Here is a 26,054-nt window from a genome sequence, read left to right on the forward strand (position 1 = left end):
TTTCTCAGTGTTTAATTTTCATGGTCAAGTCTAATGTTTTGGAGAGTGTATTATTTTATTTTTTTTGTTTTATTACGCATTTTAATGCCCTCCTATTTCCCTTTTTCAGAGAAGTTCTTGATCTGTGGTTTTAGATGAGAGAAGAGATTATGAATTGAAACAAGGATGGGCTTTTAATCTTAGCACTCAAGAGTACACGAAGCCCTCACTGTGAACAGTTTCTAGTCCAAACTAGTGAATGTTAAATGAAATGGCTAAATTCCAAAAACAAACCAACGACGGGCTTTCCTTTACACGATGTGAGCAAATGTGAACTGACAAGTGGATTGTAAAGACCGCCTTGACTGGAGTGAGCAAGCAGAGAATCGTTGCTCATTGGCCGAGGTTCTGTTTGTCTCCGTGAATGTTCTCACCGGGGCCATCGTGTGCCATTGTGACCTGTAGCCTCCCACAACCGCGCCTCTCACCTGCCTTAAGACATCCTTGTTCCAGGTCCAGTCTCCGGGCAGAGAAGGTAGCGCCACCTGCACGTAGCTTAAAAAAAAAAAAAAAAAAATTCAAGTGTATTTTTTCACATATTTTTACAGACATTTTAGCACATGCCTTATCGACATTTTGTTTGTGGCATTTAACAACGTCATGTTTGGTTGCCAGATTTCAGGTTAATGCTATGCAGAGATGGTTTGTCAGCTTAAAGCACTGCTTGGACCTTTTGTCAGTGGTGTTGGGTTTTATTTGAGAGATGGGAAGTGTGCGCCTGTGTTCGTGTAGGCAGGAGAATCCTCATATGGGAGCTTTTTTGTGAGAAGAACACAAGCGTCTGTTTTTGAATTTCTTTTCCACAACGACTGCACCTCCAAATATCCTGCCGGAAAGTACTAAAGAGCATCTCTTTGCTGGAGAGCGCCATGTGACACACCACCAGCAAGCTATCGTCACAATCACAGGGTGTTATTGATGGTTCCTCTTCAGTGTTTTTTTTTCTTTTTTTTTTTCCCTTCATTCAGGACCTCCCAGCTCACTTGGCATCATGGGAACTATTGCATTCATTTTGTTTTTCTTTCTCTTTGTAAGTACACCAACATTCTGTGGCACCAACACAATTCGCACTGTAAAAAAACTTTTTTTTTTTTGTCTTCTACACATTTTGTCTTTTCTGTTCAGTCAGCTGCAACTGCCATACTTTTGTCTGCTTGCTTTCAATTAAAAAAAAAAACAACAACTCACAAACCAGTTTTGCGTCTTTGATCAGATTTTTTTTTTTCCATTTCCGTACAAAATTAGTCATACCTGAATAATAAAATTCGAGAGTAGCCGATTGTTTAACCAAAAGCTCCAGACAGGTCCGTTTTCGACTCACCCCCAAAAATATTTTGTTCTACATCTCTCACTTGCAATCCTGTGGAATTTAATGTTGGATTTTTTTTTTTTTTTTTTTTTTTTTTTTATGAACCAGATATACCGGCTTGCGAACCTGCATTCACCACGTTGCCCTCAAATGACCTCATAACTAGAGCGAGTTCTCAAAATCACTCACTAGTGATCGGACATTGAGAATTTTGTAGAAGTGATCAGTCGGTAATATAAACTCAGGGAATCATAGAAGTAAAGTGTCGCATATTGGTTGTGTTAAATCATTAGGAGACATTATTAAGATGGTCATTGTATCACTATTAATCGACTTTGTTGTTATGTCAATCGATCACTAGCGGGTGTTGACCCACATTTATTGTGAAAATCTGTTGAAAAATCTGCCAGAGTCCGCAAAGGAGTTTCAACAACATCTCGGGCAGAACTTTACACCGCAGGGGAAACATTGAGTCAGAGTGGACCAAATTCCAAGCCTCCATTGTTGAGGTGACCGACCAGAGCTGTGGACGGAAAGTGGTCTGTGCCGAACCCGTTGGTGGACGCCATTGGGGAGAGATGACATCACACTGTGGAACTCCGGAGCGAGCTGATGGAGGCCAAGAGAAATGCAGCTTTGGTGATTTCTCTGGCAAAAACAAAAAACTGTATGGCAGGTCTTTCATGAGGCTATTTGGAGGTACTTCTTGACAACTGCATCTCAGGAATGGAAAGCGGTGGACTGTCAACTGCACCATTAAATCGGTTTATGAGTCTGTGGGGAGAATATTTCGAAGACCTCTTTCAGCGAGCCTCCGAAGCAGAGTCTGGCTCCTCTGAAGTGACCTTACCTGTCTCTGGGGTTGAGGTTACTGCGGTGGTTAATAAGATCCTCGATGGCAGTCGAGGCATTGAGGAGGTTCCGATTTGGGGGGGGGGGGTCTACGTTTTGCCAGTAATGAGTTTCTGCAAGCCGCTACTCCTCCGCATCGAGAGCATCAAGATGAGGTGACTCGTGCATCTGGTTTGGATGTGTCCTGGACTCCTCCGAGGAGAGTTTTTTTCCGAGCAAGTTTCACCATAAAGAAGCCCCGGGGACGATCCAGGACTTCACTGGAAAGACCGGGAATGCCTCCGGGATCTCCTGGAATAGATTGACAGAAGTGGCTGCAGTCTGAACTTCCGTCCTGCTGGCCCCTTTTCCCAAACCGCAGATAAGTGGAAGAAAATGGATGCATGATTATTAATGATAAAGTCGTTTGAGCCAATTTGTTATTTCAGAATTGTGTCAAACTGGTTTGTATCAAGTGATCAGAACACCAAAAGTCGCAAAAAGTGACCTTGGAGATCTACATCCTGACTTTTCTCTTGTCTCAGGGTTAACTTACTGACCTTTAATGGGTAACAGCTGAGAACTGATCCGGATCTTTTGTTCACTCCCGTTAGATAGTGCCAATTCTTGAATCGCGCGTCTGACGTGGCAACAGACAACAGACAATGCACATGAACCCGCTGGGAAACGCTGAAATGTTGTTTTTCTCGCTTTGGAAAACAGCACCTACCGGTACGTTTGGGATTTACGAGGCATAATACGACGCAACGCTTTCCCCTTTTACTGTTGTAAATCGTGACAAAACGTAACTGTTGGCCGTTTGTCAACAGAGTGGACCAGCTGCCAACTTATCTGATGAAAAAAATCCCACTGATGTCATCTGTCAGCCTTCAAAAATCTAGGTTATGATATGTCATCATCTGATGTAAGTCTTCATCATGCTCTCTGAATGTTAACTACAAGTTTGATTCATTTGTCTTGATTCTGAACCTGATGTGTGTTAACATTTGGACAGTTAAAAGTCACATTTTCAACCACCACTGTCAAAAGCCTTGTAAACAATTATCAAATCATTTATAATGTAATAGTGATGATGGCAATTAATCATTTATGAGGTTTAAGCAGCAGTCACACTATATTAACATTTCTATTTCAGAGGTAATGAATAACCAGGTGGTAGTAGGTCACATATGTGCAGGTCATGACCAGGGTTGAGAGGTTACTTTAAAAAAAAAAAAATAAATAAATTAAGAAAAAAATGTAGTTAGTGAAGTTAGTTATCCAAGCACCATCATATTAACTGATTCACTGCCATTGACGGCTATAGTAGTCAAAATCATTTTAACTGGTCCGGCAGTGAATGAGTTAATCTAACTTGACTAACTTCCAATGCTAACAAAGACAAAATAGACTAAATTATCAGTATAATACACAAAATTGGACAAAATTGTTGGGATCCCTCTGTTAATGAACAAAAAAAAAACACAGATGTTACACAAATAACTTCAAACAGACAAAAGTAAAAGATTAAAAAAAATATTTAAAAAAAAAAATATATATATATATATATATATATATGCACGCACACACACACCTTAGTAGTTTAGGGAAACTCAAACCCAATAAATATAATTTTTTTTTTTTTTTTTTACACTTTCAGTTGCTAATATAGCAAGATATTTGCCACTCTTGCATATATCTTCGGACGCAATTATGTGTATTCCAGCAGCCACGCGTGTTTAACGTTGGTCACGAGTGTGCCATCTCACAGTAAGAAAAAATCCCAAAACCTTCCGATTTCGAACCATATGACTCAGTCATGTCTGCTGCCATATTTCTTAAAGCGAAAAGAAAACGGTTATTGAAAAAGATTATTGGTCTCCATGCCATTTTTTTTTATGCTTTCCAAAACTCCTGGGCTCATGTAACAGATATGACTCAGTAAATGATGTCAGCAATATTCTGCTTTGGAATTTTTTTTTTGTCTGTGACATGCGACACTCATACTCAACATGTGACGAAAAGGTTTTTAAAGAATGCTCCAGGAATATACACTTGCGTGTTGTGAATCAATTGTGGTGGAATTGAGTCAACCGGGATATTAGTCAACATGGTCTTTGTCTGTGTGTGTTCTACCTAATTTTCAAATATATGTCTGTCGTCAGGTGCAAAGTGGCCTAAAAAAAAAAAAAATCCCATCCATGCGTGCCTGAGGCTTGAACGGTTGCCCCAAGAGCAGCCACAATTATTGCAATTTTGTTTTCATATTTTCAAAACAAAATCCCCAAATTATGTTTTTTTTTTTTTTTTATTCTCAGATTTCTATATTTTTTCAAAAAATGAATCCGTTCCAACTTTAAACTATTCAGCGTGTCCCTACTGCACTTTAGTTTCAAAATTTCAAAATAAAAGTGCCAACGACAATTTTTAAAGATTTGCATTCTCTAATTTCAAAATGTTTTGACTGATTCAAACGGTTCAAAATTTAAACTGTTCATCTTTTTGCTTCCACATTTTTTTTTTGAATTTTGAAATGTAACATTTTTTTTTGCATTTGTCTTGTATTTCCTACATTTTTTGTCTGATTCAAACCATTCCACTTTAAATTGTCCAGCTTATTCACACCACTTTATATTTTCTAAATTCCAAAGCAATACATTTTTACATTTTCATTTTTTCCACCTTTACATTCTGCCTTTTTTAATTTTTTTTTTGTTTTTAATTTTTTTTTTTAACCGATTTAAACCACAGTTCATCTTATTCCTGCCACACATTTTAATATTATACATTTTAAACAACCCCCCCTGCATTTTCTTGACCGATTTAAATAATTACATTTTGGACATGTTTTGCTCATTCCAGTTCATTGTATATCATTCCATGTCTTATAATATCGATCTACAATTTTTCATTCTGCCTCTTAGCATTGCGATTTATTGACAAATTTGGGTAATGTTGCCACCTTGGGAAAGGAATTCTGTGCTAATGTGTTACGTTTTGTTATAATTACTGTGACTGCAATACTAGTCTGATGACTCAAAATAACGAAGACTAATTCTTTTTTTTCTTTTTTTTTTCATTTATAGTTGGCCAATAAAGATGATTCAAATTCTGATATGCGGTAATCCGCAGACCCAAAGTACCAACCCCTCATGATTCTTATCCAAAACCACATTTAAAACATCCTGGCTTGTGAAAGTTAAAAGCAATTAAGGTGTTTTGTTGTGTCTCGAGGGCCGTCATGAAAACAAAAAGTTGCTGAGTTGGCAACGATTGCGGTGATCACTTGACACGCGTGCTTTCTGTTTTCCCAGATGACCATTTTCAAAGGGATGAGGGGCGCATTTTTCGAAAATGTCTATTCTTAGAGGTGTTGTGACAGCTCACGTCAGGCTCTAAACTGTTTTGAAATGAGTCCAATGAAAAGGTTTCACGTGGCCAGTGACTTAGTGACACATTTTTGTTAGAAGTGGTGCTCCATCATGCTCTTCATCTGCCCATTCTCATATGTGCTATCTATTGAGACATATTTTGCATCATTGTTGAAATTTCAAACACGCTCAAATCTCCCAAAATTTCAAATAAATAAAATCCAATTTCAATTGTAACAAACATAAAGTACATTCCACCCCTGACAAATATTGTCCCAAATTCGCATTTCTCCTGATTAACAAAGTTAATTGTCATTAGTCGAATTATGAACACATATACATCACCACATTGCGACGGGAGCATTTACATTTTAATAATTGTAATTTATTAATAGGACGATTTATTTTTCCCTTGTCACTACGTCTGGGATGATGTCATATATAGTCATTTGTATTATGTGGAAGCAGTGCAGCCACCGGATTTTTACACAGTGATAAATTGCCCAAGAGAAGTGAGTCATGCTGTACTTAATATTGGCTACTGAAAAATTCTGGTTCGTCATGGCATGATCATCTTTCCTGTATAGTTGAAGTGGACGTCATTAATTACCTCCAGTGGATGAAATGTACTTTCATCATTTTTTTTTTTATATTATTTTGTTATTATGTAGCTGGCAGGATTATGCAAAAATTACACAACCAATTTACATGAACCTCACATGTGCCAAGGACAGTCCGTTGACAAGTTGTTATGACACACCGGGAAAAGCCATCTACTGTCTTGTCAGAGCACATACATATACATAGAAATACCGCAAAACATTTGTTTTCGTTTTCCGACATTTCAAGATCGAGAGTGCTATTCTAGTTTACGTTTGACCAATTCTTACTTTGCAAACGGGAAATCTGCGGTTTCCATCAGCCATTCATGCTTGAGAACAACCAGCGGGGACAGGTGGCAAATCATTTCCCAAGAAACCTGATACGTTCTCATGCATCCATCACCTACTGCTCTCAGTCTCATTTCTGTCACGAGTGCCACTTTCACAATTTTTTTTTCAACAAAAACCATGTTGACTGTCAAGCTGTCTGCAGTCTGACAAAGATATGGCTTGCCACTTTATGGTGCCAAATTGATCAACCCATACCATTCTTTTCCATTGAATAGCAGACTGCATAATATCTTGCCATACCATACGACACTATTTTTCGAGAAAAAAAATATATATATATATATATATTTTATATATATTTTATATTTTTATATTTTTTTATTTTATATATATATATATATTTTTTTTTTAAGGAATTTCAATTAAAAAGCTTCTAGATACTGTTTTGTTATCAATTACAGAACCTTTTTTTTCTAAACCAATATACTTAAATTATGGAAGCTGTGTTATAAACATGAAAATGCATGTTTGGTGCAAATCTAACACCGCTCTTAAGGGACACGGCACCTCCAGCGAAACACGGTGACGGCAGCATTATGCTTCGGGGCATTTGGGGCCTTAAGCATTCAGCAAAAAAAAATCAGAACGCTTCTGCTAGAAGGCAGAAAAAAAACGTCAGAAAAAGTCTGCTTGAACATTTGAGATTTATTATGGACTGAACTAAATAATTGATGAACAAAAACATGAGCGGAGGAACTGTAGAAAACTCAAAAACAAAATTAGCTTAACCTAAAACTTAAATTAAGAAAGAAATGCTAGGAAACAAAAACACTGACCAGGACAATTAACAAAGATTTTAGACGGTGTCAATGAGAATGACTGAACGAAAGCAGCATTATCCGCTACGCTTCCCCTGACGAGGGTCGCGGCTGTTCTGTCTTCAGGCAGCAGGCGTGATGCACCCTGAATGATGGACACCATAAAAACAAACTGAATTAATTCCAAACCAAAACCAACTAATGACATTACACATCATGACAAGAGGCCCAAGTCACGGACGGAAGACGGAGGACGGGGGACGGACCGGCAAAATGCAAGCATGTTGTTAATCTGGACGTTTGGATGCCAATGCGTACAATGCCATGCTAGTTAACAAAGCAGACATGTGGCTTCTCACGAAACATAACGCGCGCTCGTTGCATGCAAGCACAATGCGGCAGGTCTGAAAATGACTCGAAATGTCTTCAAGTGGTTTCAATGCACAGCTCTGAGTCAGATCAGGAACTTTACAGCCACTTGAGTGCAAGGCTTGTTAGCGTAAATCAGAGCCGCAGTTTATTCGAATGGATGGAACTCCATATTTGCGTTTGCTTGCATGGCCGCAATGTGGCGAGTGGCGGTTTCTGCGCTTGGTAGCTCTGACAAGAACGAGACAGCGGTTGCCGGTGAATGGCTTCGATTTCGATTGTGACGCTAGAGATGCTAAAAGGTGGAATTTCTGTCAGTTGAATTGTGGCGCAACATCGGACATTTTCATTGTAACAATATAATCCCACATGCCGAACTCAACTCAATGTGTGGTAAGGTGTGATATAAGAGGCTGGCATGGTCAGATTTTTTTTTTTTAATTCTGGCTCAGAGGAAACACTTAAATTGTTATTCAAACAAACGCAGGATTGGCTGAAAATGATAAAAATAATCAGCAGCAAGTAGCAATGATATGAATTATTATCATTATGTGAAGAGAGTGCCCGGTGAACACTCATTTTGGTGAAATTAAATTTTCAATGTTTTTTTTTTTTTTTAACTCATAGGCTGCCATTGACGGATAAAACAGTCAAATTTTTTTTTTTTTATCTCGGCTGGTAATGAATGAGTTAAATTAAAAAATGGCTGTTAATTCCGAATTGGAAAACTAGTTTTTGAGATAAACCATATTTTACGCGACAACTCGATTGTATTAGTCTTTTCAAGCATCTCCATACATTATTATTTCATTTTTGATGCAACATTGTGAAAGACGACAATCTGTATCGCAGAGAGCTTTCTCAATACAAACACTATTTCATGAGAAACTCGGAAAAAAACATCAGGCGATATTAGTAGTAAAACAAATGCAGAAACCATAGACGTCAACGCGTAAACACAATTTTTGTTCAGTACAAGCAAGCATATTATCAAACATTTGCCAAAAATTTAATTATTAGAAAAAACTTGAAATATATCAGACATTTTTATCAACGCATCATCACCCAAATCACATTTTTTGGTTGGCCATTATTATCATTTGACAAGTTTCAAAATTGTTCCTCTTTAACTCATTTACTACCAATGACGATTAAAGACGTCAAAAATCTTTTTTTTTTTGTACTCGGCTGGTAGTGAATTTAATTTGCGAAATAACCAGAATTAATAAAACCTTATATGACAGCTTGGCTTCAGTCTTCAAATCCATCATTAGTACAAATATGGTGCCATTTTATTTTTTTTTAACCTCGCGTGAGTTGTATTGCACGTGCAAGTGCTCTGTAGTTCCACTTACAGTAAGTTTAGATAAAGGCGGTGGTGCTGCTGCTGGGAAATGGAGGATATAGGTCACGTTTGAGGTTAGTGCATCAGCATGTTGGGTTTACACTTAACATGTATAGACTGCAGTAGTGCAGGGTGTCATCTTATTTGTCACTCGGTCCTCATATATGCACAAAAATATCAAGTGAAGCTCGACATGTTGGCGAATCCTTTATTTGTTACAGAAAATAAATAGAAAAGCACATTAAAACAATAAATATTTCAGCCGACACATTGGACTCAATATGATTCCAAAGCAGACTTTTCCTAGGCGGCCGCAGTCCATAAGTCCACGCCGCTCACACAAGTTGGTAAAAAAAAAAAAAAAAAAATCAAAGTACACATCTTTCCCTTCTCCTTGAGATGAGCAAGTTCACATTGACGAGGGTCAGCGAGGTTTTTACGAGGACAAGGCGTGGTTCCTGTGACGTTTGGATGCCAGATACATTTCGATGTAGTTAAAGAGCACGTCCAGCTCGCCCATGGCCTTGTACACGCCTTTGTTCTCCATCTGAGGACAAACGCAGGGCCGGATTTAGAGAAATAAAAACAGCATGCATGCGTGCATTTTACGCAATGCAGGAAAAACTCACCTGGTTGTACGTCGTGTTCAGTTTGATGATGTCAAACTGCTTTTGGCAGGCGAAGTATTTCCTCTAAATGAAGAACGGAGAAAGTGTTATTTAACATGTCTGCAGACTCCCACAAGCATGCCCTACACTTCACTTCCCCTTTTTTAAGCTCGGGAAGATGCACATAATATGCTTCTTTTTTTTTTTTTTTTAATACGTCACACTCCTTCCAGTGCGCCACATAAGTGACCTCTTCCGTTTTTTTTTTTGTGTTTTTTTTTCTTTGTCATGCTCATGCATGTGCCTCATCTTATGGAGCGTTGGGGATTTAGCCCACAATTAGGACGGGAGTTTTGACGCTATGCTTAAAGGAGTCATCCAAACACAAGCTTTATGACGTTTACCCTTGAAAGCAGAAACTTGGCTTTACCAGAATGAATATAGGGCCAAGGCAATATGATTCGGGGCCTTCAAATGGATTTACGACAATAATTTGATTAAAATGTACATTGCTTGAGAGAAAACTGGTATTGGCTCACATTTGAAATGAAAATGTAGCCCACGTGTTCCTCACTGTCTTCATCCAGTTCTGCCTGTGCATCCAAATACAATTTCTCAATTTCTTTCTAGCATCAATTAAATGCACTGCACAAAATAGCAGCTTTTATTTCTCACTGACAGCACGTCCATGCTCTGCACATTTACGCAAGCTCATCTCCACGGGGCGTTAAGCAAGCTCATCCTGCCTCCATGTACAATAAATTGTAAACATAAAACACGTGCACAACCAGTATTATACATGCTAACATGTAGCTAGCATCTATCCCCTGAACAAGCTATAAAAAAAAAATCATGCTGCAATTACAAAAACTCCCTGCATTTGAAAAGTGTTATCTGTACTTTTGCTTTGTACCTTTACCTTTGCTTTTTTCAAAATTTGCAGATGGCAACATGTTAAAAAAAGGCACCTCTAGAGAGAGGCAATGTGAACTGAGAGAACTTGTTTGAATGTGATTTTGGGTTATTCCACGTTGGCTCAATAGGGAAAATGAACTAAGGGGCATTGACTTTGGGACGCCCCAGATTCAGAGACGCAAGACATTCCCAATCCATGGCCTCATTTAAGCTGATTTGTGATGTTATCAGTTCCTGAAATAATTCCTGGTAAATTTGTGTTTCCTGTCAGCCTAAAAAAAAATGAGGCTCTGTGGTTTGAAAAGAAAAATCGAAAGAAATGTTTGTAAAGTGCATTTTGTTGTCAGTTGCTATCATTCGCTAAATTATATATTTTTTTGTTAGTCGACTGATATGTTTTCCCTTTTTTAAAAGAGCAGCGCTACACAAGTTGAGAGGACAACTATTTTGTGTGTCGTTTTAATTTGATCGTGCTAAGCTATAAAAACAGGTAATCGATAGTAACAATTTTTTAAAACATTTATACTTATGTACATTACACAGTCTGTATTTTTAATTTTACTTTTACTTTTGTGCATGAGTTTAATCATAGTTCTGCTTTTAACCAAAGTCATTTTTGACCTACTTCGTCTCAAGTACGGATCACTTTTCGCCAGCTTTGATTGCCACCCCCCCCCCCAAAAAAATAAAATAAACCAAAAAAAAAAAATAATGCGCACTGGGCGCGCAAAACGACGCGCTAAAAGCTTCCTCCTTGTGAACTTCTTTACTCACACATTTGGTGACATCTCTCTTGAGCTCATCAAATATCATCTGGATGGACTCCACATACGGTTTCAATTCCGTGGTGTCCTCCGACACCCCGACGATGGCTGCGGGCAGAACCGTGGACAGGTAAAAGTCCAATATGCTGTTCATGGCGTGGCAGGCAAATGGCGTCTGTTCGAAAAGCAGGCATTGTTGTTGTTGGTTTTTTGTTGTTGTTGTTGTTGTTGCTGCAGCGACGCACGTGCGAGAAAAGAGAGAGAAACTTACTTTAAAAGAGTCCTCGATAGTCTGGTCGAGCAACGCAGTGTCCAGGTCATCATTTGCTTCCTGTGTAATTTAAAAACAATACAAAAAAGTCCAAGTCATCATTTGCTTCCTGTGTAATTAAAAAAAAAAAAAGAAAGAAAAAAACAAACACACAAACAAAGCAAAACGTATCAAAGTGTGCGCGAGGGGGGGTTAGTCGATCTGCGCAATGCTGCCTTCACGGACAGTCCCCCCCCCCCCGAGTGTACTGTCCATGCATCGACATCTCATATAGCTACTCACAAAAAAATCCCTGATTTGCACGTAGTCTTGTCGTAGCCTCCGAAGTCTGCCGGGAAAGCTCTCCACGAAGCGACAACATTGGTTGTTGCACATGGGAGTGCATCGCACTTTGCTGAGGAGAAACTGCGCGCTCAGGATCAACAGGAGGACCGAGAGACATATGTTGCTGCTCATGATGCTGGATAGTTCTTGGCTTTTTCCGTGGTTCGAGACACCTGCTAGAAGTGATGTGGCTTCTTATTTCTGGTGCAATCGGTGTCTTTTTATATAGGCAAATTTGAACTGGGTGGGAAGTATGAAAAAAAAAATGCTTAACATGCTTAAAACATGTGGGAAAGTTCCCCCCCCCCAGACTCATACATTACACATGGACTACTCCTCCCATTACATTAGTGCAAATGGGTTTCATCTTGAAATGTCATGGGAGGGGGGGAAAAATCTGGGGTGTCCCTAGATTTCAACATTACAAGAAGTTGTTTTAGTGTAAGCTTTTGTAGCAATTTTAAACTAACCATGACCTTGGCTACTAAACTAAGTGATTTGCAGTAATTTCAAAACGAGCCAGTCAGTTTCCCAAATAAATTCTGAAAAAGCAATCAGGTCAGATCAGATTTTGGATAACATTTTGGATGAAGCTGTGGATTTACACACTTGACATTTTTCTTACTTTAGCATTTTATGCCGAATGGTTGCAGTTGCTTAATGCAAAAAAAAAAAAAAAGGCTCTATGACAAACATAAAACAACGTACAATAGAGTGGAAACTTACATTGCAACCATGGCAAAAGTTGGACAATGAGCAGACCATGTGATATTTTTCCAGATATGTACATTTCATCACACTAAAACTTCACTTGAGACTTCATTGCGCCGCATAAGACATCAATTCAACAAGCCATGAAATGAGTGCTTCGTTTGCTTTTGTAATGGACATTTGTGACTTTTTTTGCAACAGTAATGCCAAAAGGAGGAGCAGTTTCGAAGAAGGAATGGCAAACGAGAACCGTGAGAAGGGAAGACGAACATCGGTGTACCCCGCAAGTTCCGTGAAGTAAGTTGATCAGACATTGAAAGCAGTCAACTGCACACATTAGCCACTGTCTAACTCAGGCGTGAGCAAACTACGGCCCGGGGGGCCACATGCGGCCCATTAAATGTTTTAATCTGGCCCGCCAAACCTGAAAAAAATTAAATGACCTTGTTGATGTTTTATTTTCTAAATACTGTGGTGTGTCAAAGACAGATACTTTGTTGTAATGCTTTTGTTCATTTTCATTTAAAATTAAATGTATTTTTTTTCTCCGATGAGGTGAGGTTACCAAAACACTCCATCCATCTGCAACTGGTCCGGCTCCTTTGTCAAAATTTTAGAACCCATTGTGGCCCACCAATCAAAAAGTTTGCCCACCCCTGGTCTAACTGATGCTCTCTAAAGTCATTCATTATTTTTGACATTTACATCACATGAACTTCATTGACATTTTTTTATATAATATTTTAGAAGTTGAAATCAGAAAGCTGTTTCTAATTCTTTATCACCCCAAAAGAGTGCTTTGTTGTCTTTTGAAATGTTACTGAAAGCATAGTCTGTACATAGTTACTGACGATGTCAGTTTGACCCTTAAACCGCTTAATCCATGAAAATCCTTGAGTCACACCTCAAGTATACCTAGAACAACGCTTGTCATTAACAGTGACACAGGGCACTATGGTGTAATCTCAAAATAGTCCCGATAAAAATGTTCAGTTTGTGTAAAAAAAAACCATTGCAAAATCCAAGAAATGTACACGGAGAGTTTGAAAAAAAAATCGGCACATTATGACGCAAGGGTCAAACAAGTACAAAGTGATGTTCCGCTTGAGTGTAATAAAAAGCCAATCTTAATGTCTGATTTAGATGTAAATAGTCAATAAACTTAGGTTTAGAACTCATTTTGTCTTCAGTAAGTGAAAAGGTGACTTGGTCGTTGATCTGCCTTGGAAAAATCTTGATTTGCTTATGAAGGATATTTGCTGTCAATGCCAGTTAAGCAACATTTTGAACGTGAGCACAGTACAGCTTTCATCTTCAATTAGTAGCCATGCAGTAACATCACCTCCGCCATGTTTGACACATGATGTGGTATGCCTTGGATCATGAGCTTTTTTTTGGGGGGGGGGGGATAGATATGCAAATGGATACTTTTGAGAGCGATTCTCAAATGAAAATTTTGATACCAGCAATTTGAGTGCTCATGTGCAATATATATTAACTCAAACAAATAACTTTTGGACTTCTTGCCTAATTGATACACAGTCAGTGGGAACTTTTTTCTTCTGTTTGCGTAAGTGCATAATGCACGTGCGCAGTGGCATTCGTTCACTCGGCTTCAGCCTGACGCTGCACAATCGTACTGTGGCAGAGTCATGTGACCAAATGGCCAAGATGATGATTGTTGAAAAACAGGCAGATGTTGCGGCAAAGCAACATACCTTGTAAAGCACCTCAGGTTAAACCACAGGAGAGAATACGCGGCCGGCCTATATGTTGAGGGAGGCAGAGTCACGGAGAGAAGAGGAGAGTGTTGGATGATGGTTGCGCTCCGAGTGTGTGGTCATGTACATTTCAGGAATATAAGCGGTATCATTTTTTTTTTTTTTAAATATATGTTTAATATTACTTCTTAATAGACCTGCTTGGCCCAGTAGCAAATATTGCTTCCTCAACATACGTTAAATAATAATAAATTAATTAATTATGCTGAAGTCTTGTTATCTTTACAAAAAAAATATTAAATTGCACTATTTTAGTTAAAATTTTTTTAACATATGTTAAATAATAATAAATTAATTAATTATGATGACGTCTTGTTATCTTTACGGAAAAAAATATTAAATTGCACTATTTTAGTTAAAAAAAATTCAACATATGTTAAATAACAATAAATAAATTAATTATGATGACGTCTTGTTATCTTTACGGAAAAAAATATTAAAATGCACTATTTTATTTAAAAAAAATAAACATACATAAAATTATAATGAATTAATTAATTATGCTGAAGTCTTGTTATCTTTACGAAGAAAATATTAAATTGCACTATTTAATTAAATTTTTTTTTTTTGTATTTCATTTTATAGATTTAACAGACACCTTATGTTTAGTGGCATAAAGCGTTTCTATTGGGTTTGCAGCGACCATAAAAAAAAAAAATGGTTGCACGAAAAACATTCATTTGAATCCGGAATTTTTTTTTAAGTAGATCTACTTAAAAAAAATCTATATTGATCCAGACAATTTTAATTGGTGAAACCACTTGACGAAATAAAATGAGTAGTTTAAAGAAACTGTTTTTTTTTTTTTTTTTTTCCTCTCTTAGTGTCGGATCGCCCCCAAAAAATTTGTGGCATTGAACGACACGAACTTTTAGATTGATCGGTAAATGTCTGTAATGGCAAAATGCTAAAAATGACATTTTTGTGAAACAATCTCACTCAACTCTGAAAGTATATGGTCATTTGAAATACCTTACAGTTGCAATGTGTCATTTAATAATGAGTTCATGCGAAGCCTAAGTTTGCATTTTTTGCACTCATCATTTTGTCATGCAAATTTGTGCATTGGCGTGGTTTGTAAACAAAGTCATTTTAAGGTGTGAGTCGCTCTCTTTTCCTCCAACGCATCCGTCCTAATTTCAAGGAACTTCCTTTTGGGTTGGTCTGAATTAAAATTACTATGTTGACCTGGAGTATGTATCGAGTTCATTTTACGGTTCAAGTGACATTTCCAAGTTTTGATAATGAGCTGAAATTTGAACACGTTCGACAAAAGTCACCTCGAAATTTTTGAAAAGAACTTGACCTATTAGCTTTATGCATTCCTGGAGGCAATGTTGTGTTCTTGCCGCGCATCTAAAAATGCTGAGAATGTGTGACTCATACGCATGTGATTGCAGAAATGGAATGGGAACTCTTGACGACGTCACTCATTTTAAACTTTGCGGTTGTGAACGTTTATCTTGCAAGTGTTTTGCCCGTGACATGTTGCAGGCCAAATGTGCTTTGCATGCTGTGCACGTTTTCCACTTTCTTGTGCGTCACGTTTACCGCTGGAACTGCCAGTGAGATACATTGCAATGCGTATGAGAAATTGTTTCACGTTTCATAAATACAAAATAGATTGAAGACTTGGTTAAAAAGGACGATAAATACAGTACAGATTTTGACCGATTTTATCGGGGTACAATCAGACAGAACTGTTGCCAGATCAAGGCCAGACTCTGCGATTCTGCCTCCTCACAGAGAATGGTGATGTGTCTCCAAGCGAGTCTGCGAGTGTGCCACATTTAAAGAGAATGAAAGGAGATGATTTTATTGCCATTGAGGGAAGTTGGCTCTACACCAGGGGTGGGCGAACGATTTGATTGGCGGGCCACAATGGGTTTTAAAATTCGACAGAGGGGCCGACCAGGAGCAGATAGATGGAGTGTTTTAGTCACCTTACCTCATCGGAGAAAAAAAACCCAAACATTTAATTTTAAATGAAAGTGAACAAAAGCATTACAACAAAATATGTCTTTGAAAAGAAAACCGCAGTATTTAGAAAATAAAACATTAACAAGGTTTATTCATTGAATTTTTTTTTCAAGTTCTGCGGGCCGGATTAAAACGTTTATCGGGCTGCATGTGGCCCCCGGGCCGTAGTTTGCGCACGCCTGCTCTAACCGCTCTAACAGTGACGCAGCTCGCCCACTGTCACATCCGCCGGGCTATGCTCGTCTGCAGAATTCGCATCACCGATTTAACCTGCCTCTGCTGTAAAGTTGCGCCATCTGCCGCGCATAAAATACAACATTCGAGCGTGCTTAGCGTTTTGCAACACTGTCATGAATACGTCACTGCTGTGACTTTTTAACCGCGTCCGTTCATTGATGCACGTCTTCAGGGGGCGTGGTCAAAGACTTGAGGGGGAGGACTGAAGTAAGGCTAAATTCAAATCTTGCTAGCGGTTAGAAAACGGCAAACTCCCCATTTAAATACATTCTCAGAAAGAAAAAAAAAGATCATGAGAAGGACTTCCTCAGAAACTTTTTTTTGTTTTGTTTTGCTTTTCAGAATTGAGCAAGCAAATTGCCGTTATGAAATATAACCTGAAACTAATACGAGCTCTTTGTTTTGCTGAGTTAGTAGCCTTTTGGGAAAAGAAGGTTTTCTCATGCTCGCAAGTCAGACTTTGACCTAGAAATTACAGACGGAGCATCATTTTCGATTCTATTCTATTCGATTCCATTCAGGTGAACATTCTTAAGACATAGACGCCTCAAGCCTATTTTTTTTCTCTCATCATATTGGCTGCATGTTTCACTGTGTTTTTAGGCACCTTCTAATTTATTTGGAACGATACCACTCAACTCGTCAATCGTTCCTTGAGATTCTTTTAAGTGTAAGGAAGTGAATCACCAAATGACTAAAATGTCCATCGCTCTCATGTATTCTATTCATCTGACTTGTTGATTCATCAGCAGTCAGTGTGTTACACATGGTAGTTTTAGGAAACGTGTACAATTTGAGGTCACGCAAAGGTTTTGGGGGCGGTTTGGAAATCGTATTCTCTACCTCAATGGATGGCCGTGTTATGATCATGCTGTCATTGTCAGGAATGAATATTGATTAAATACTCCAGGAATACATCTGCGGTACAATCTGAGTCATGATACAAGTGAGTCACTCCTGAAAAACTCCTCGAAAGTGTCTTTTGCCTTCACATGTGACTTCAATGTAAACATTTTTCATATAGGGCTCTTTTTTTGTGCACGTGGGTGGAGTTTTCTTTCTTTTGACAATTTTGTAGACACGCGTCATTAAAAATGAGTGTTTGCACCTTTGTGCGAGTCAACATCGTTGCTAGCTTACCAGCCAATGAAAACGTCTTCTCTCATTCCCTTGAAATTTGACATGGCGGCAGCGTAAACAAAATGGCTAAAGTCCATACAGGTGCTCAGTTTATAAAAAAACTGCATGAAGATCGCCACTTGGGGATGATGTAAAGTTGCCCGCTGATGATGGTGATGATGATTTTTTTTTTTTTTAATTAAAATCCTTATGTGGCTACACGTGCCCCCCTTCCAAAACCGTAGTACTGATGACAATAATTATAATTCTGTTACCTGCTGTCGTCACATTCATGAATAAAATCCGATGATATCTAAAATCTATTCGCTGCTCCTTGTTCAAAAACACCAAAATGATGTTAAACCAGCGATCTCCCTTGCGCCAAAAGGTAGACGTGATTTGAGAAGCGGTAAGATTATACTAAATTTCAGCCACCAATTTGTCACGTGCTGGCCGTGTGTCTAAGCACACGCCCCTGCTACACCGGAACGCCCGGCAAACACCGTGTGCCAAATTCCCAAACCGCCCAAGCGAGGTCTACAAAAATAGAGCCCAGAGAAAGTAAAATGCACTTTTGTTAATAAATAAATAATGAAAAAAAAAACATGTACAAATTACATTCTGGAATAATAATAGAGAAATACAAAATTATCAAAAACAACCATATTGCATGAACATTTTTGGCTCTCATTTGATAATCATGTTGTTCTGTTCATACCGGTTTTATTTTTTTCATTTTTTGTTGTTGTTGTGGTTTGATCACAGTGGTTTGCTGTACTTTGAACATTTTTTTCTTTTTTTCTTTTATTTTTTACATGATCAAAATAAATTATAAAAAAAAAAAAACAACCTTGGGATTTATGAACTGGTTGGTTTAGCCACAGAAACCTCAACTAAACGTTTCCTGTAGTTGCAGATCAGACCAGTGTGGCAGCACGTGCACGACAATGGTTTGGAATAATATAGGAAAGAAAACAAAATATATATAAAAAAAAATAAATAAATTAAAAAAAAATATATATATATATATATATATTATTTATTTTAATTTTTTTAAATATATGAGACGGCTGGTATATACTCCGGCACCCTGCGGCCCTTGTGAGAAGCAGATCAGATAACGGATGGATGGATGGATTGTATTGTATCATGGGAATATTTTACGCTTTAGCACCCTCTGCTGTGTGAATCGAGTTGTGTGTGCGCGTGGGGTCCAAATACTCATTTTAGTTCAGTACTTTCAGTTTTTTTTTTTTCTGTGCGTGGGAATGTACATTTTCCCATTGTGGGACTAATAAAGAACATCTTTATCTTTATGTAGGTGATGATTACACTGTGTTGTGTGATGTGTTGAGCTTTGTGGTTGTGGTTGCACCTTGTGAAGCACTTGAGCTCAGTCATGCTTTAGTTTCACTTGGGGGGGGGTACGTTGTAGAGTACGTTTTCTCAGAATTGGACATCCCATCAAGGTATTTGTGAGCCATCGGTACTTCTTGTCAATGAGGGAGCAGATTGTCACAGAGATACGTCTTGTCGTCTCTCGAAGTCGCGCACACACATCGTAGCATTGGAGTGATATGAAAAAGCCGTTCAGAGTAGTCATGAAAATAGTTTTATTAACTCGTGTTGAACGCTTGTGAGAACTTAATCAATAGAACAATTCACATACTATAAAATTCAAATTACTCCCCTTATAAAAGCTACAAACAATTATTCTCATCATTATTACCATTGTTGTATTCATGAAAATGTACAAAGACATTTTTTTACATCGTTTTTTTTTTTTTTTTTTCCAAGTGCCAAAATGAATGCATCTGCAATATTCGGGCATTGGATAATTTGTTACATTGCATAATTTGGCATTCAAACAAACAAACTCACAAGCCTAAAAACACATCCTCCATTAAACATTCATGCCATGAATTGAAATTATCAACATATTAAATAAAATGTATAAAAATAAAAACCTTAAATTAATTCAAGTATTAAGTTGCGAAGTGTCAAATGTCACGGTGGAGTTTATCTTTGCTGTCATAAGGGTGATACCGTGAATGATGCCTGGTCCACTTCATCGAGCCAGTCCAGTAGCATATCCAGCTCTGCTACGGCCTTCATTACCGCCTTTACTGTGGACAGCTGAGTTGGGTAACAGCGAAGGCAAAGAGGGAAGACATTAGATAGATTCAAATGAGGCGGACATTCAGAATCGAAGTGAACGAGCGTCTTCTTTAAGACTGACTTGGCAGTGTTGTGTACATTTAGTTGTTAACTACCTTGTCGAACTCCGTTCCTAGAGAGTTGATTGCTTTGTGCGTGTCCTCGTTGCAGAGACAGTGCTGAGGGGAGAAGATAAGTGTTAATTCCTCACCGTGACACGTTTGTGGACAAGCCGTTTGAGCAGTCAGTCGATGTCCAACTTGTGCGCTCATTGGCCGTGTAATGTTAGATTCTTTCGGTGCACTCGGAGAATGACGAAGGTGCATTAGTAGGACAACGACATGCTCTTTGTGAGGACAATCGGTGTTGCCACAGTTACTTTGAAAAAGTAACTTTACTGATTTACTTGATTTTAAAAGTTAGTACTCATTCCCATAGACCTTATCAAAAAAGGTAGTCGCTGCCTCCCAAAGACGTATTTATACGTCTTAGCATTTTTCTGCGTCATAGCTCCGTGTTTTTATAGCATTAGAACAGAATATTCTGTTGGCCTCACAAAACCAGTCAAAATCCAGAAAAATGCTGGGATTGAGGCGTTTCCTCGAGTGAAAATGGCTGGCATTCAAAAAATGACAAGTTCAACATAAAAAAAAAATGACACTTAGTTTTGGAAGTACATTTTTGATATTCAAGAATAAATTTGTTTTTCCTTAAGAAATAAATCAAAGACAACATTTTTGACTTGGCATTTTTTTTTTAAATAATTAGCTTTTGTCTAGCTTTCTCTGAACATTAATGATAATTAATGGGGTTTCGATTCCCGGCCATTGTAATCATGTCAATGAGTCCTTGAGCTGATGCTTACTTGATATATTTAACTATTAACATTTATTATGTAAATTGTTCATAAATATAATGGTTAAAATTTGGAACCTCCTGTAGTCACACAATGCAAATTCCGTCGCGTTCCATGTTTTTTTTTTTTTTTTTTGAAGGAGTGTTACTGAAGTTAATAAACACTCTGTTGACAGCACAGAATGTGCAACAAACCATAATATCTAAATTATTAGCTGACACAAACTCAAAATAGAAAATAGTGATTGTATTCCCAGTTTGAAAACGTAAATCTTTCTCTTCGTCTACTTTTTATGTCGTATGGTACGGACACGAGAGTCGTCAATGGGCTGAAAACGTGCACGATTCATTCATGATGTCACTCCTTCAGACGGCAATTTAAATACAGTTATTTGTTGAGTACCTCCGGAGTACCATATAAATATAACCTACAGATTAACGTATTGTCATATTTGAAGAGTAGTCTGATTACTCAGAAAAGTAACACATTAGACCAGTCGTTACTGGGAAAATATGCATATTTTGTACCGAGTTTTGCCTCACATGTAGCAAGTAGGACGTGAATGGTCAGTTCAGTGCGCAGGTAGTTTATGAAACCGATGCTTTTTGGCGTTGAGGACACTTACGCATTTGTTTATATTCCGTCTCATGTTGACAAAAGCGTTGGCCAGGGCGCTGGAGCTCCTTTGCTCCTGCGGCTGATCGGAGGCAAAGTTGCGGAACACTCTCTCCACATAGAAGCGTAGGAGCAGGCGCAGGAAGCAGCATGTCTGATCTTCCTAAGAACGTCCAACAGGTTTACTCACCAAACAATCACATGTGGATCACTCTCGGAACTTTCAATTTTGAGCAACACCAAATAGACTCACCTGAACTTCTCTCATTGCTGTTCTGCTCAGAATCCTCACTCCAATCTCAGTGTCTTCGATAATCTGACATACGACCCAAACAAGATACGATTGAACATCCACGCCCACTCCATGGTGTCATCAACGACCTTTGGCCGGGAGAACAGGTGACAGACTTACCGCGTTTGAGCGTATTTCAGAATAATATCGGCGTAGCTCCGGCATGTGGACGCTGAAGCTGCATCGGTTGACCAGCGTCAAGGTGAGCGCCGGTTTAGCCACGAGGCAGAGCAGGAGGCAGAACGAGAAGCAGATTAAACCTGTCATCATGGTCGTCGTCTGGAGAGGAGACACAGGAGACAATTTGAGTGGAAAATTCTCATTTCTTATTACAAATCATCCACGGTGACTGCTGCCGATTATAATACGATTTTTACGTTGTCAATGATTTATGATTCGATCCATTTTACGATTCATCCACGTGAAGGGCGCTATTTGCAAACAATCTCACGAAGCTGTCTCATCATAAACGGCTTGTCAATCATCATTCGGATGTCAGTGATGCTCACTCACCTGTGCGTTCACCTCTATTCTGGAGAAGAATCCAAGGCTGGCTGTGTCTGTGTGCCTCCATGCTGTCTCCTCTTATAGTGCGGCCAGGGGGATTTTAGCAACAATAGCAGTTTCCAAAAATCGTAGTAGGAGGAAGTGTCGAAACAGGTACGCTGTTTGAAAAAGCGAAATGAATGCATGTTTTCCTCCTCCCTCAGGCTGATATTACAATATCCTAATCCATTATTTAATGACTCATTCATACAGTGACATCATTCTTCCATGCTAATCGCCCCGGTTCTGGTTCGACAGCATAGTCTCTTCAGTCGATTAGATAACTGTCTTGTCGGGGTCCAAGTCCAGCATTTTTTTAATGCAATTATTTTAATACTCGGTTTACCTCAAGTTCGCCACAGTTTAATTTCCTTTTATTGTCTAATATTTTTGATATGCATTGACTGTTAAGTTTTAAGTGCGTTTTTTTGTTTTTTGCATTAAAAGCTGTCTTGGGACTTTACTGTAGTCAGACAAGTTCAGATTGGAAACACCCAGTCGACTTGTTGAGCTGCTAATTCCACGGGATGAATTTTTCAAAAATTCACTTGAGCACATGCACAGTCATGGTTGCCTGCTGGGCAAGATAACGCAAGGGTGTACCCTCACCTCTCCCCCAAATCTTTTTTTGACGAGGCTCAGGTTTTCCCTCGACCTTGATTTGATAAGTGCTGTGGATGAATAGTTGGGGGGGTTGAGTATGACATCATATTTTTACCTATTTTTATTTATTGTTGGTCTTCTTTTGTTCAGTCAGTGCAGGATCACTATTAAGATGTTTTTTTGTTTTTTTTTAATTAAATGAGTGAAATAAAATTCGACTTTCCTGCAATGCCAACAAGCCCATTGGACAAAACTGCGGGGGGGGGTTATTTGAAAGGAAATCAGCCACAAAAAAGAAGCACGTGTCGGCAGGTAAGACTGTAAGTAAAATGGCCCTAAGCACTTTTGTCAAGTTTGAATGAAACAAAAGAGCCATGACGCCGATGCCAGTTAAAAACCCGAATAATCTAATGTCTGGAATATTTCTTTCACACCACACAATGTTATTACACAAGGGATGAAAAACGACAACTATTTATTGTGATTCATGTCCTTGTAGAAGAGAGATGGCAGGCGCATTTTTTTTGTTTGGGGAAGTTTAGGCAGAGTTGAAGTTGAAGCTGCATTATTTCTCCTGGCCAGCAGAGGGCGACTCCACTGGTGGGAAAAAAATCTGAGCTATTGGGACTGCAAACACTTTTACACATGACAGATCCCAAAATACATTTGAATGCGCTCTGTCTTTAGTTGTTAGTATAATTTACATTCACATTGACGTCCCATGCAATGAGTAAAATCGTAAAAAGTCCCAAATACTGCACATTGTGACAGGTTAATTTAAAATACAGTGGCAGAAAAAATAGGGTTTTAACTGAATATAATCCGGAAAGTTCGGAGTACGGAGACGACCACTTCAAAATTTGTTGACCTGAATTAAGGAAGTTTAACAGAAGAGGGTAGAGTAGCAAAAAAAAAAAAAAAAAAGGTCCCAACTAAGAGTACGGTTTCCCTTTAGAATAATATGACTCAAAGAAGTAAAAAGTAGCCCCTCCAAATAATTACTTGTGTATGAGTAAGTATAAATTACTGCATAATTTCTGATTTATTTATTTTTTAAAAAGTGCCTGAATGTAAAAAATATCAAATGAATATGACAATCTGGACAAAAATGTGAAAATGCAAGTTACGACAAAAATCTAATAATAATATGCTCATTCGTTATAATAATTATGATAATAATAATAATAATATGCTGATTCAAATTTTGCCCAACAATATCAACACTTAAAAAGAATGATATTACTAACAATAAAACAAAGGCAAATACAGACACCCCAAAAAAGCTCTTAAATGAACGTCCCTTGTTTACACACGTATTTTGAAAGTCAAAAACAACGCCAGCTCTGCCAACTTGCATCTTTACTGTATCTTCCATGCTGTGAGTACCCTGTGGACTGCTTTCTCTCGCCTTTTCCGTATCGTGAACAAAAATCAGTCATCTGAGACTATCGAGTCTTCAGGTAGTTCCTATTAGCATAGCGAGCATAACAGATAAACAAACCAAGAAAGGGTTCCCTCAGAACTTTTCAGACGACTCAAATTATTTCAACTCGTCAATGCCAAGCCACATTCTGTGTTACAACAGCGTGCCTTCATTATAAACGAGTACGAGTAGTAAACTAGCCTGCCAGCAGTCCAGACCTGTCTCCCATTGAAAATGTGTGGAGGGCAAAATATGATGGAGACCTCAGACTGTTGAGCAACTCAAGTTGTTTATATATAGTAGCTACAATGTCACGTGACCAAAATGGAACTAATTCTAATTAACTAATAACTAATTAATTTAAAAAAAAAGTCATATAGATTGGTCTTTGTCATTTAGCATGCATGCTCCATCCTGGTTTATTGAGGATCACAAACAGACCAAATGTATCGTTGTTGCATCCAGATCCTCATTCATTATTTATTTATTTATTTTTTTGGTTCTTCCATGTCGGAAAGATCGCCTCGCTGTTCCCGTCAGGACACGTGCAGCAGCATTGCGGACCGGCTGGAGACTTACACTAATCGGTCACATGGACTCGTTTTTCTGCATCTATTACGTATCAACGGGAAAATTACTGATTTGAGTGTTTGGGGTAAAAAAAAAGGTCTTTCCCAGACACCTCTGGCAAAGGGTTGTTTCTTGTTTGGCATCTCTGGGAGCATTTAATGTATCCAATTACATAACTTGATATCATTTGGTTCAAAGTTTCTGAGGTGTCAAGAGCCAAGTGCAATTATTTCAGTCTATGAATAGAACATGGCACAGGCTTGAATGTCATTAAGCGTCATAACACTTGGTTTATAATTAGATGATTATTATCCATTTCAGATCTCTTACAATAACTTCATGTTTATGCAGGCTTTTAGACAAAAGACAAACAATGGAGGTAATTTTGAAGAGTGGCTTCTTTGATGGAAAGTTTAACCGCAGTAACGCATCCATGCACTGGTAAGGAAAAGCAAAAAGGAAAGGATTTGCCTTTACAATAAGTCTATAAAAAAAAAGAAATATTTTCGTATTCCATAATCACTTCAACCAAAATGTAAGGAATATCTGTAATTTGTTATAAAAGTTATTGTTTTTTAATGTCTGACTAAATATAGCCAGTGGCATTAAATCTGTGTTGCCAGATTGGGATGGTGTATGGAACAAATCTCAACCAATTTGGATTACTTTATAAACTAAGGGAGAAAAAAAAACAAAAAAAACTTTATTCATCTTGACTGAGGTCAAAAATTGGAAATAAGTGCCGTGAATTTTCCTATATTTGAATTCAGAAAACATTCCATCCATAGGAAAAAAAATGTTATAGTGGATTATTTTTATATGAAAAAAAATGTAATGCTGACCAACATATATACAAAAAAAATCGTCTAAAAATTCATGACTCCTTGAATGAGCGGAAACATGCATTTCATTCCAATGAGACTCAATTAAATTTTTTTTAAATGGTTATGTTTCATTTATGTCACTTTGTCCTACTATATTTGTCCACTTCTAAATTAAATAGAATAAAAGGTCCATTGTGGTGTGGCGAAAAATCCTAAAAAAAACCTCTGCCATTAGGACAGGCGTGGGCAAACTATGGCCCGGGGGCCACATGCGGCCCGTTAAATGTTTTAATCCGGCCCGCCGAACTTGAAAAAAATTAAATGAATAAACATTGTTTTATTTTCTAAGTACTGTGGTTTTTCAAAGACATATATTTTGTTGCAATGCTTTTGTTCACTTTCATTTAAAATTAAATGTAGTTTTTTTTTTCAGATAAAGTGAGATTACCAAAACATTCCATCCATCTGCTCCTGGTACCGCCC

General features: G+C 38.1%; 3 protein-coding genes across 5 annotated transcripts in view; 1 reads left to right on the forward strand and 2 right to left on the reverse strand.

The window, feature by feature from the left end:
• Nucleotides 1–9,236: 9,236 nt before the first annotated feature.
• On the reverse strand, nucleotides 9,237–12,034 carry il10 (interleukin 10). Of its 2 annotated transcripts, XM_088308769.1 has the most exons (5): nucleotides 11,816–12,034; nucleotides 11,534–11,593; nucleotides 11,273–11,437; nucleotides 9,605–9,667; nucleotides 9,237–9,522 (listed from the first exon to the last, which is right to left on the reverse strand). In XM_088308769.1, the coding sequence occupies exons 1-5, from the start codon at nucleotides 11,987–11,989 to the stop codon at nucleotides 9,412–9,414; spliced, it is 573 nt and encodes a 190-aa protein (XP_088164895.1). In that variant the 5' UTR covers nucleotides 11,990–12,034; the 3' UTR covers nucleotides 9,237–9,411. The 2 variants fall into 2 exon arrangements, with proteins under 2 accessions (XP_088164895.1, XP_088164894.1); XM_088308768.1 differs by having other exon boundaries at nucleotides 11,273–11,593.
• The window catches only part of fmoda (fibromodulin a), a 40,802-nt gene continuing 26,010 nt past the window's right edge, over nucleotides 11,263–26,054 (forward strand). For both annotated transcript variants that reach the window (XM_088308765.1, XM_088308766.1), the window contains exons 1-2: nucleotides 11,263–11,392; nucleotides 12,770–12,865. The gene's annotated coding sequence lies outside the window, so the exon portion shown is untranslated. The remainder of the gene's footprint in view (nucleotides 11,393–12,769; nucleotides 12,866–26,054) is intronic.
• On the reverse strand, nucleotides 19,717–21,875 carry il20 (interleukin 20). Its single transcript, XM_088309669.1, has 5 exons — nucleotides 21,726–21,875; nucleotides 21,567–21,629; nucleotides 21,324–21,476; nucleotides 19,959–20,021; nucleotides 19,717–19,821 (listed from the first exon to the last, which is right to left on the reverse strand). Exons 1-5 carry the CDS (start codon nucleotides 21,873–21,875, stop codon nucleotides 19,717–19,719), a joined length of 534 nt encoding a protein of 177 aa, XP_088165795.1.

Source organism: Idiotropiscis lumnitzeri, chromosome 11 (genome assembly GCF_059441095.1).
Source record: "Idiotropiscis lumnitzeri isolate Australia: NSW breed Sydney's pygmy pipehorse chromosome 11, RoL_Ilum_1.0, whole genome shotgun sequence".
NCBI classification, from domain to species: Eukaryota; Metazoa; Chordata; class Actinopteri; order Syngnathiformes; family Syngnathidae; genus Idiotropiscis; species Idiotropiscis lumnitzeri.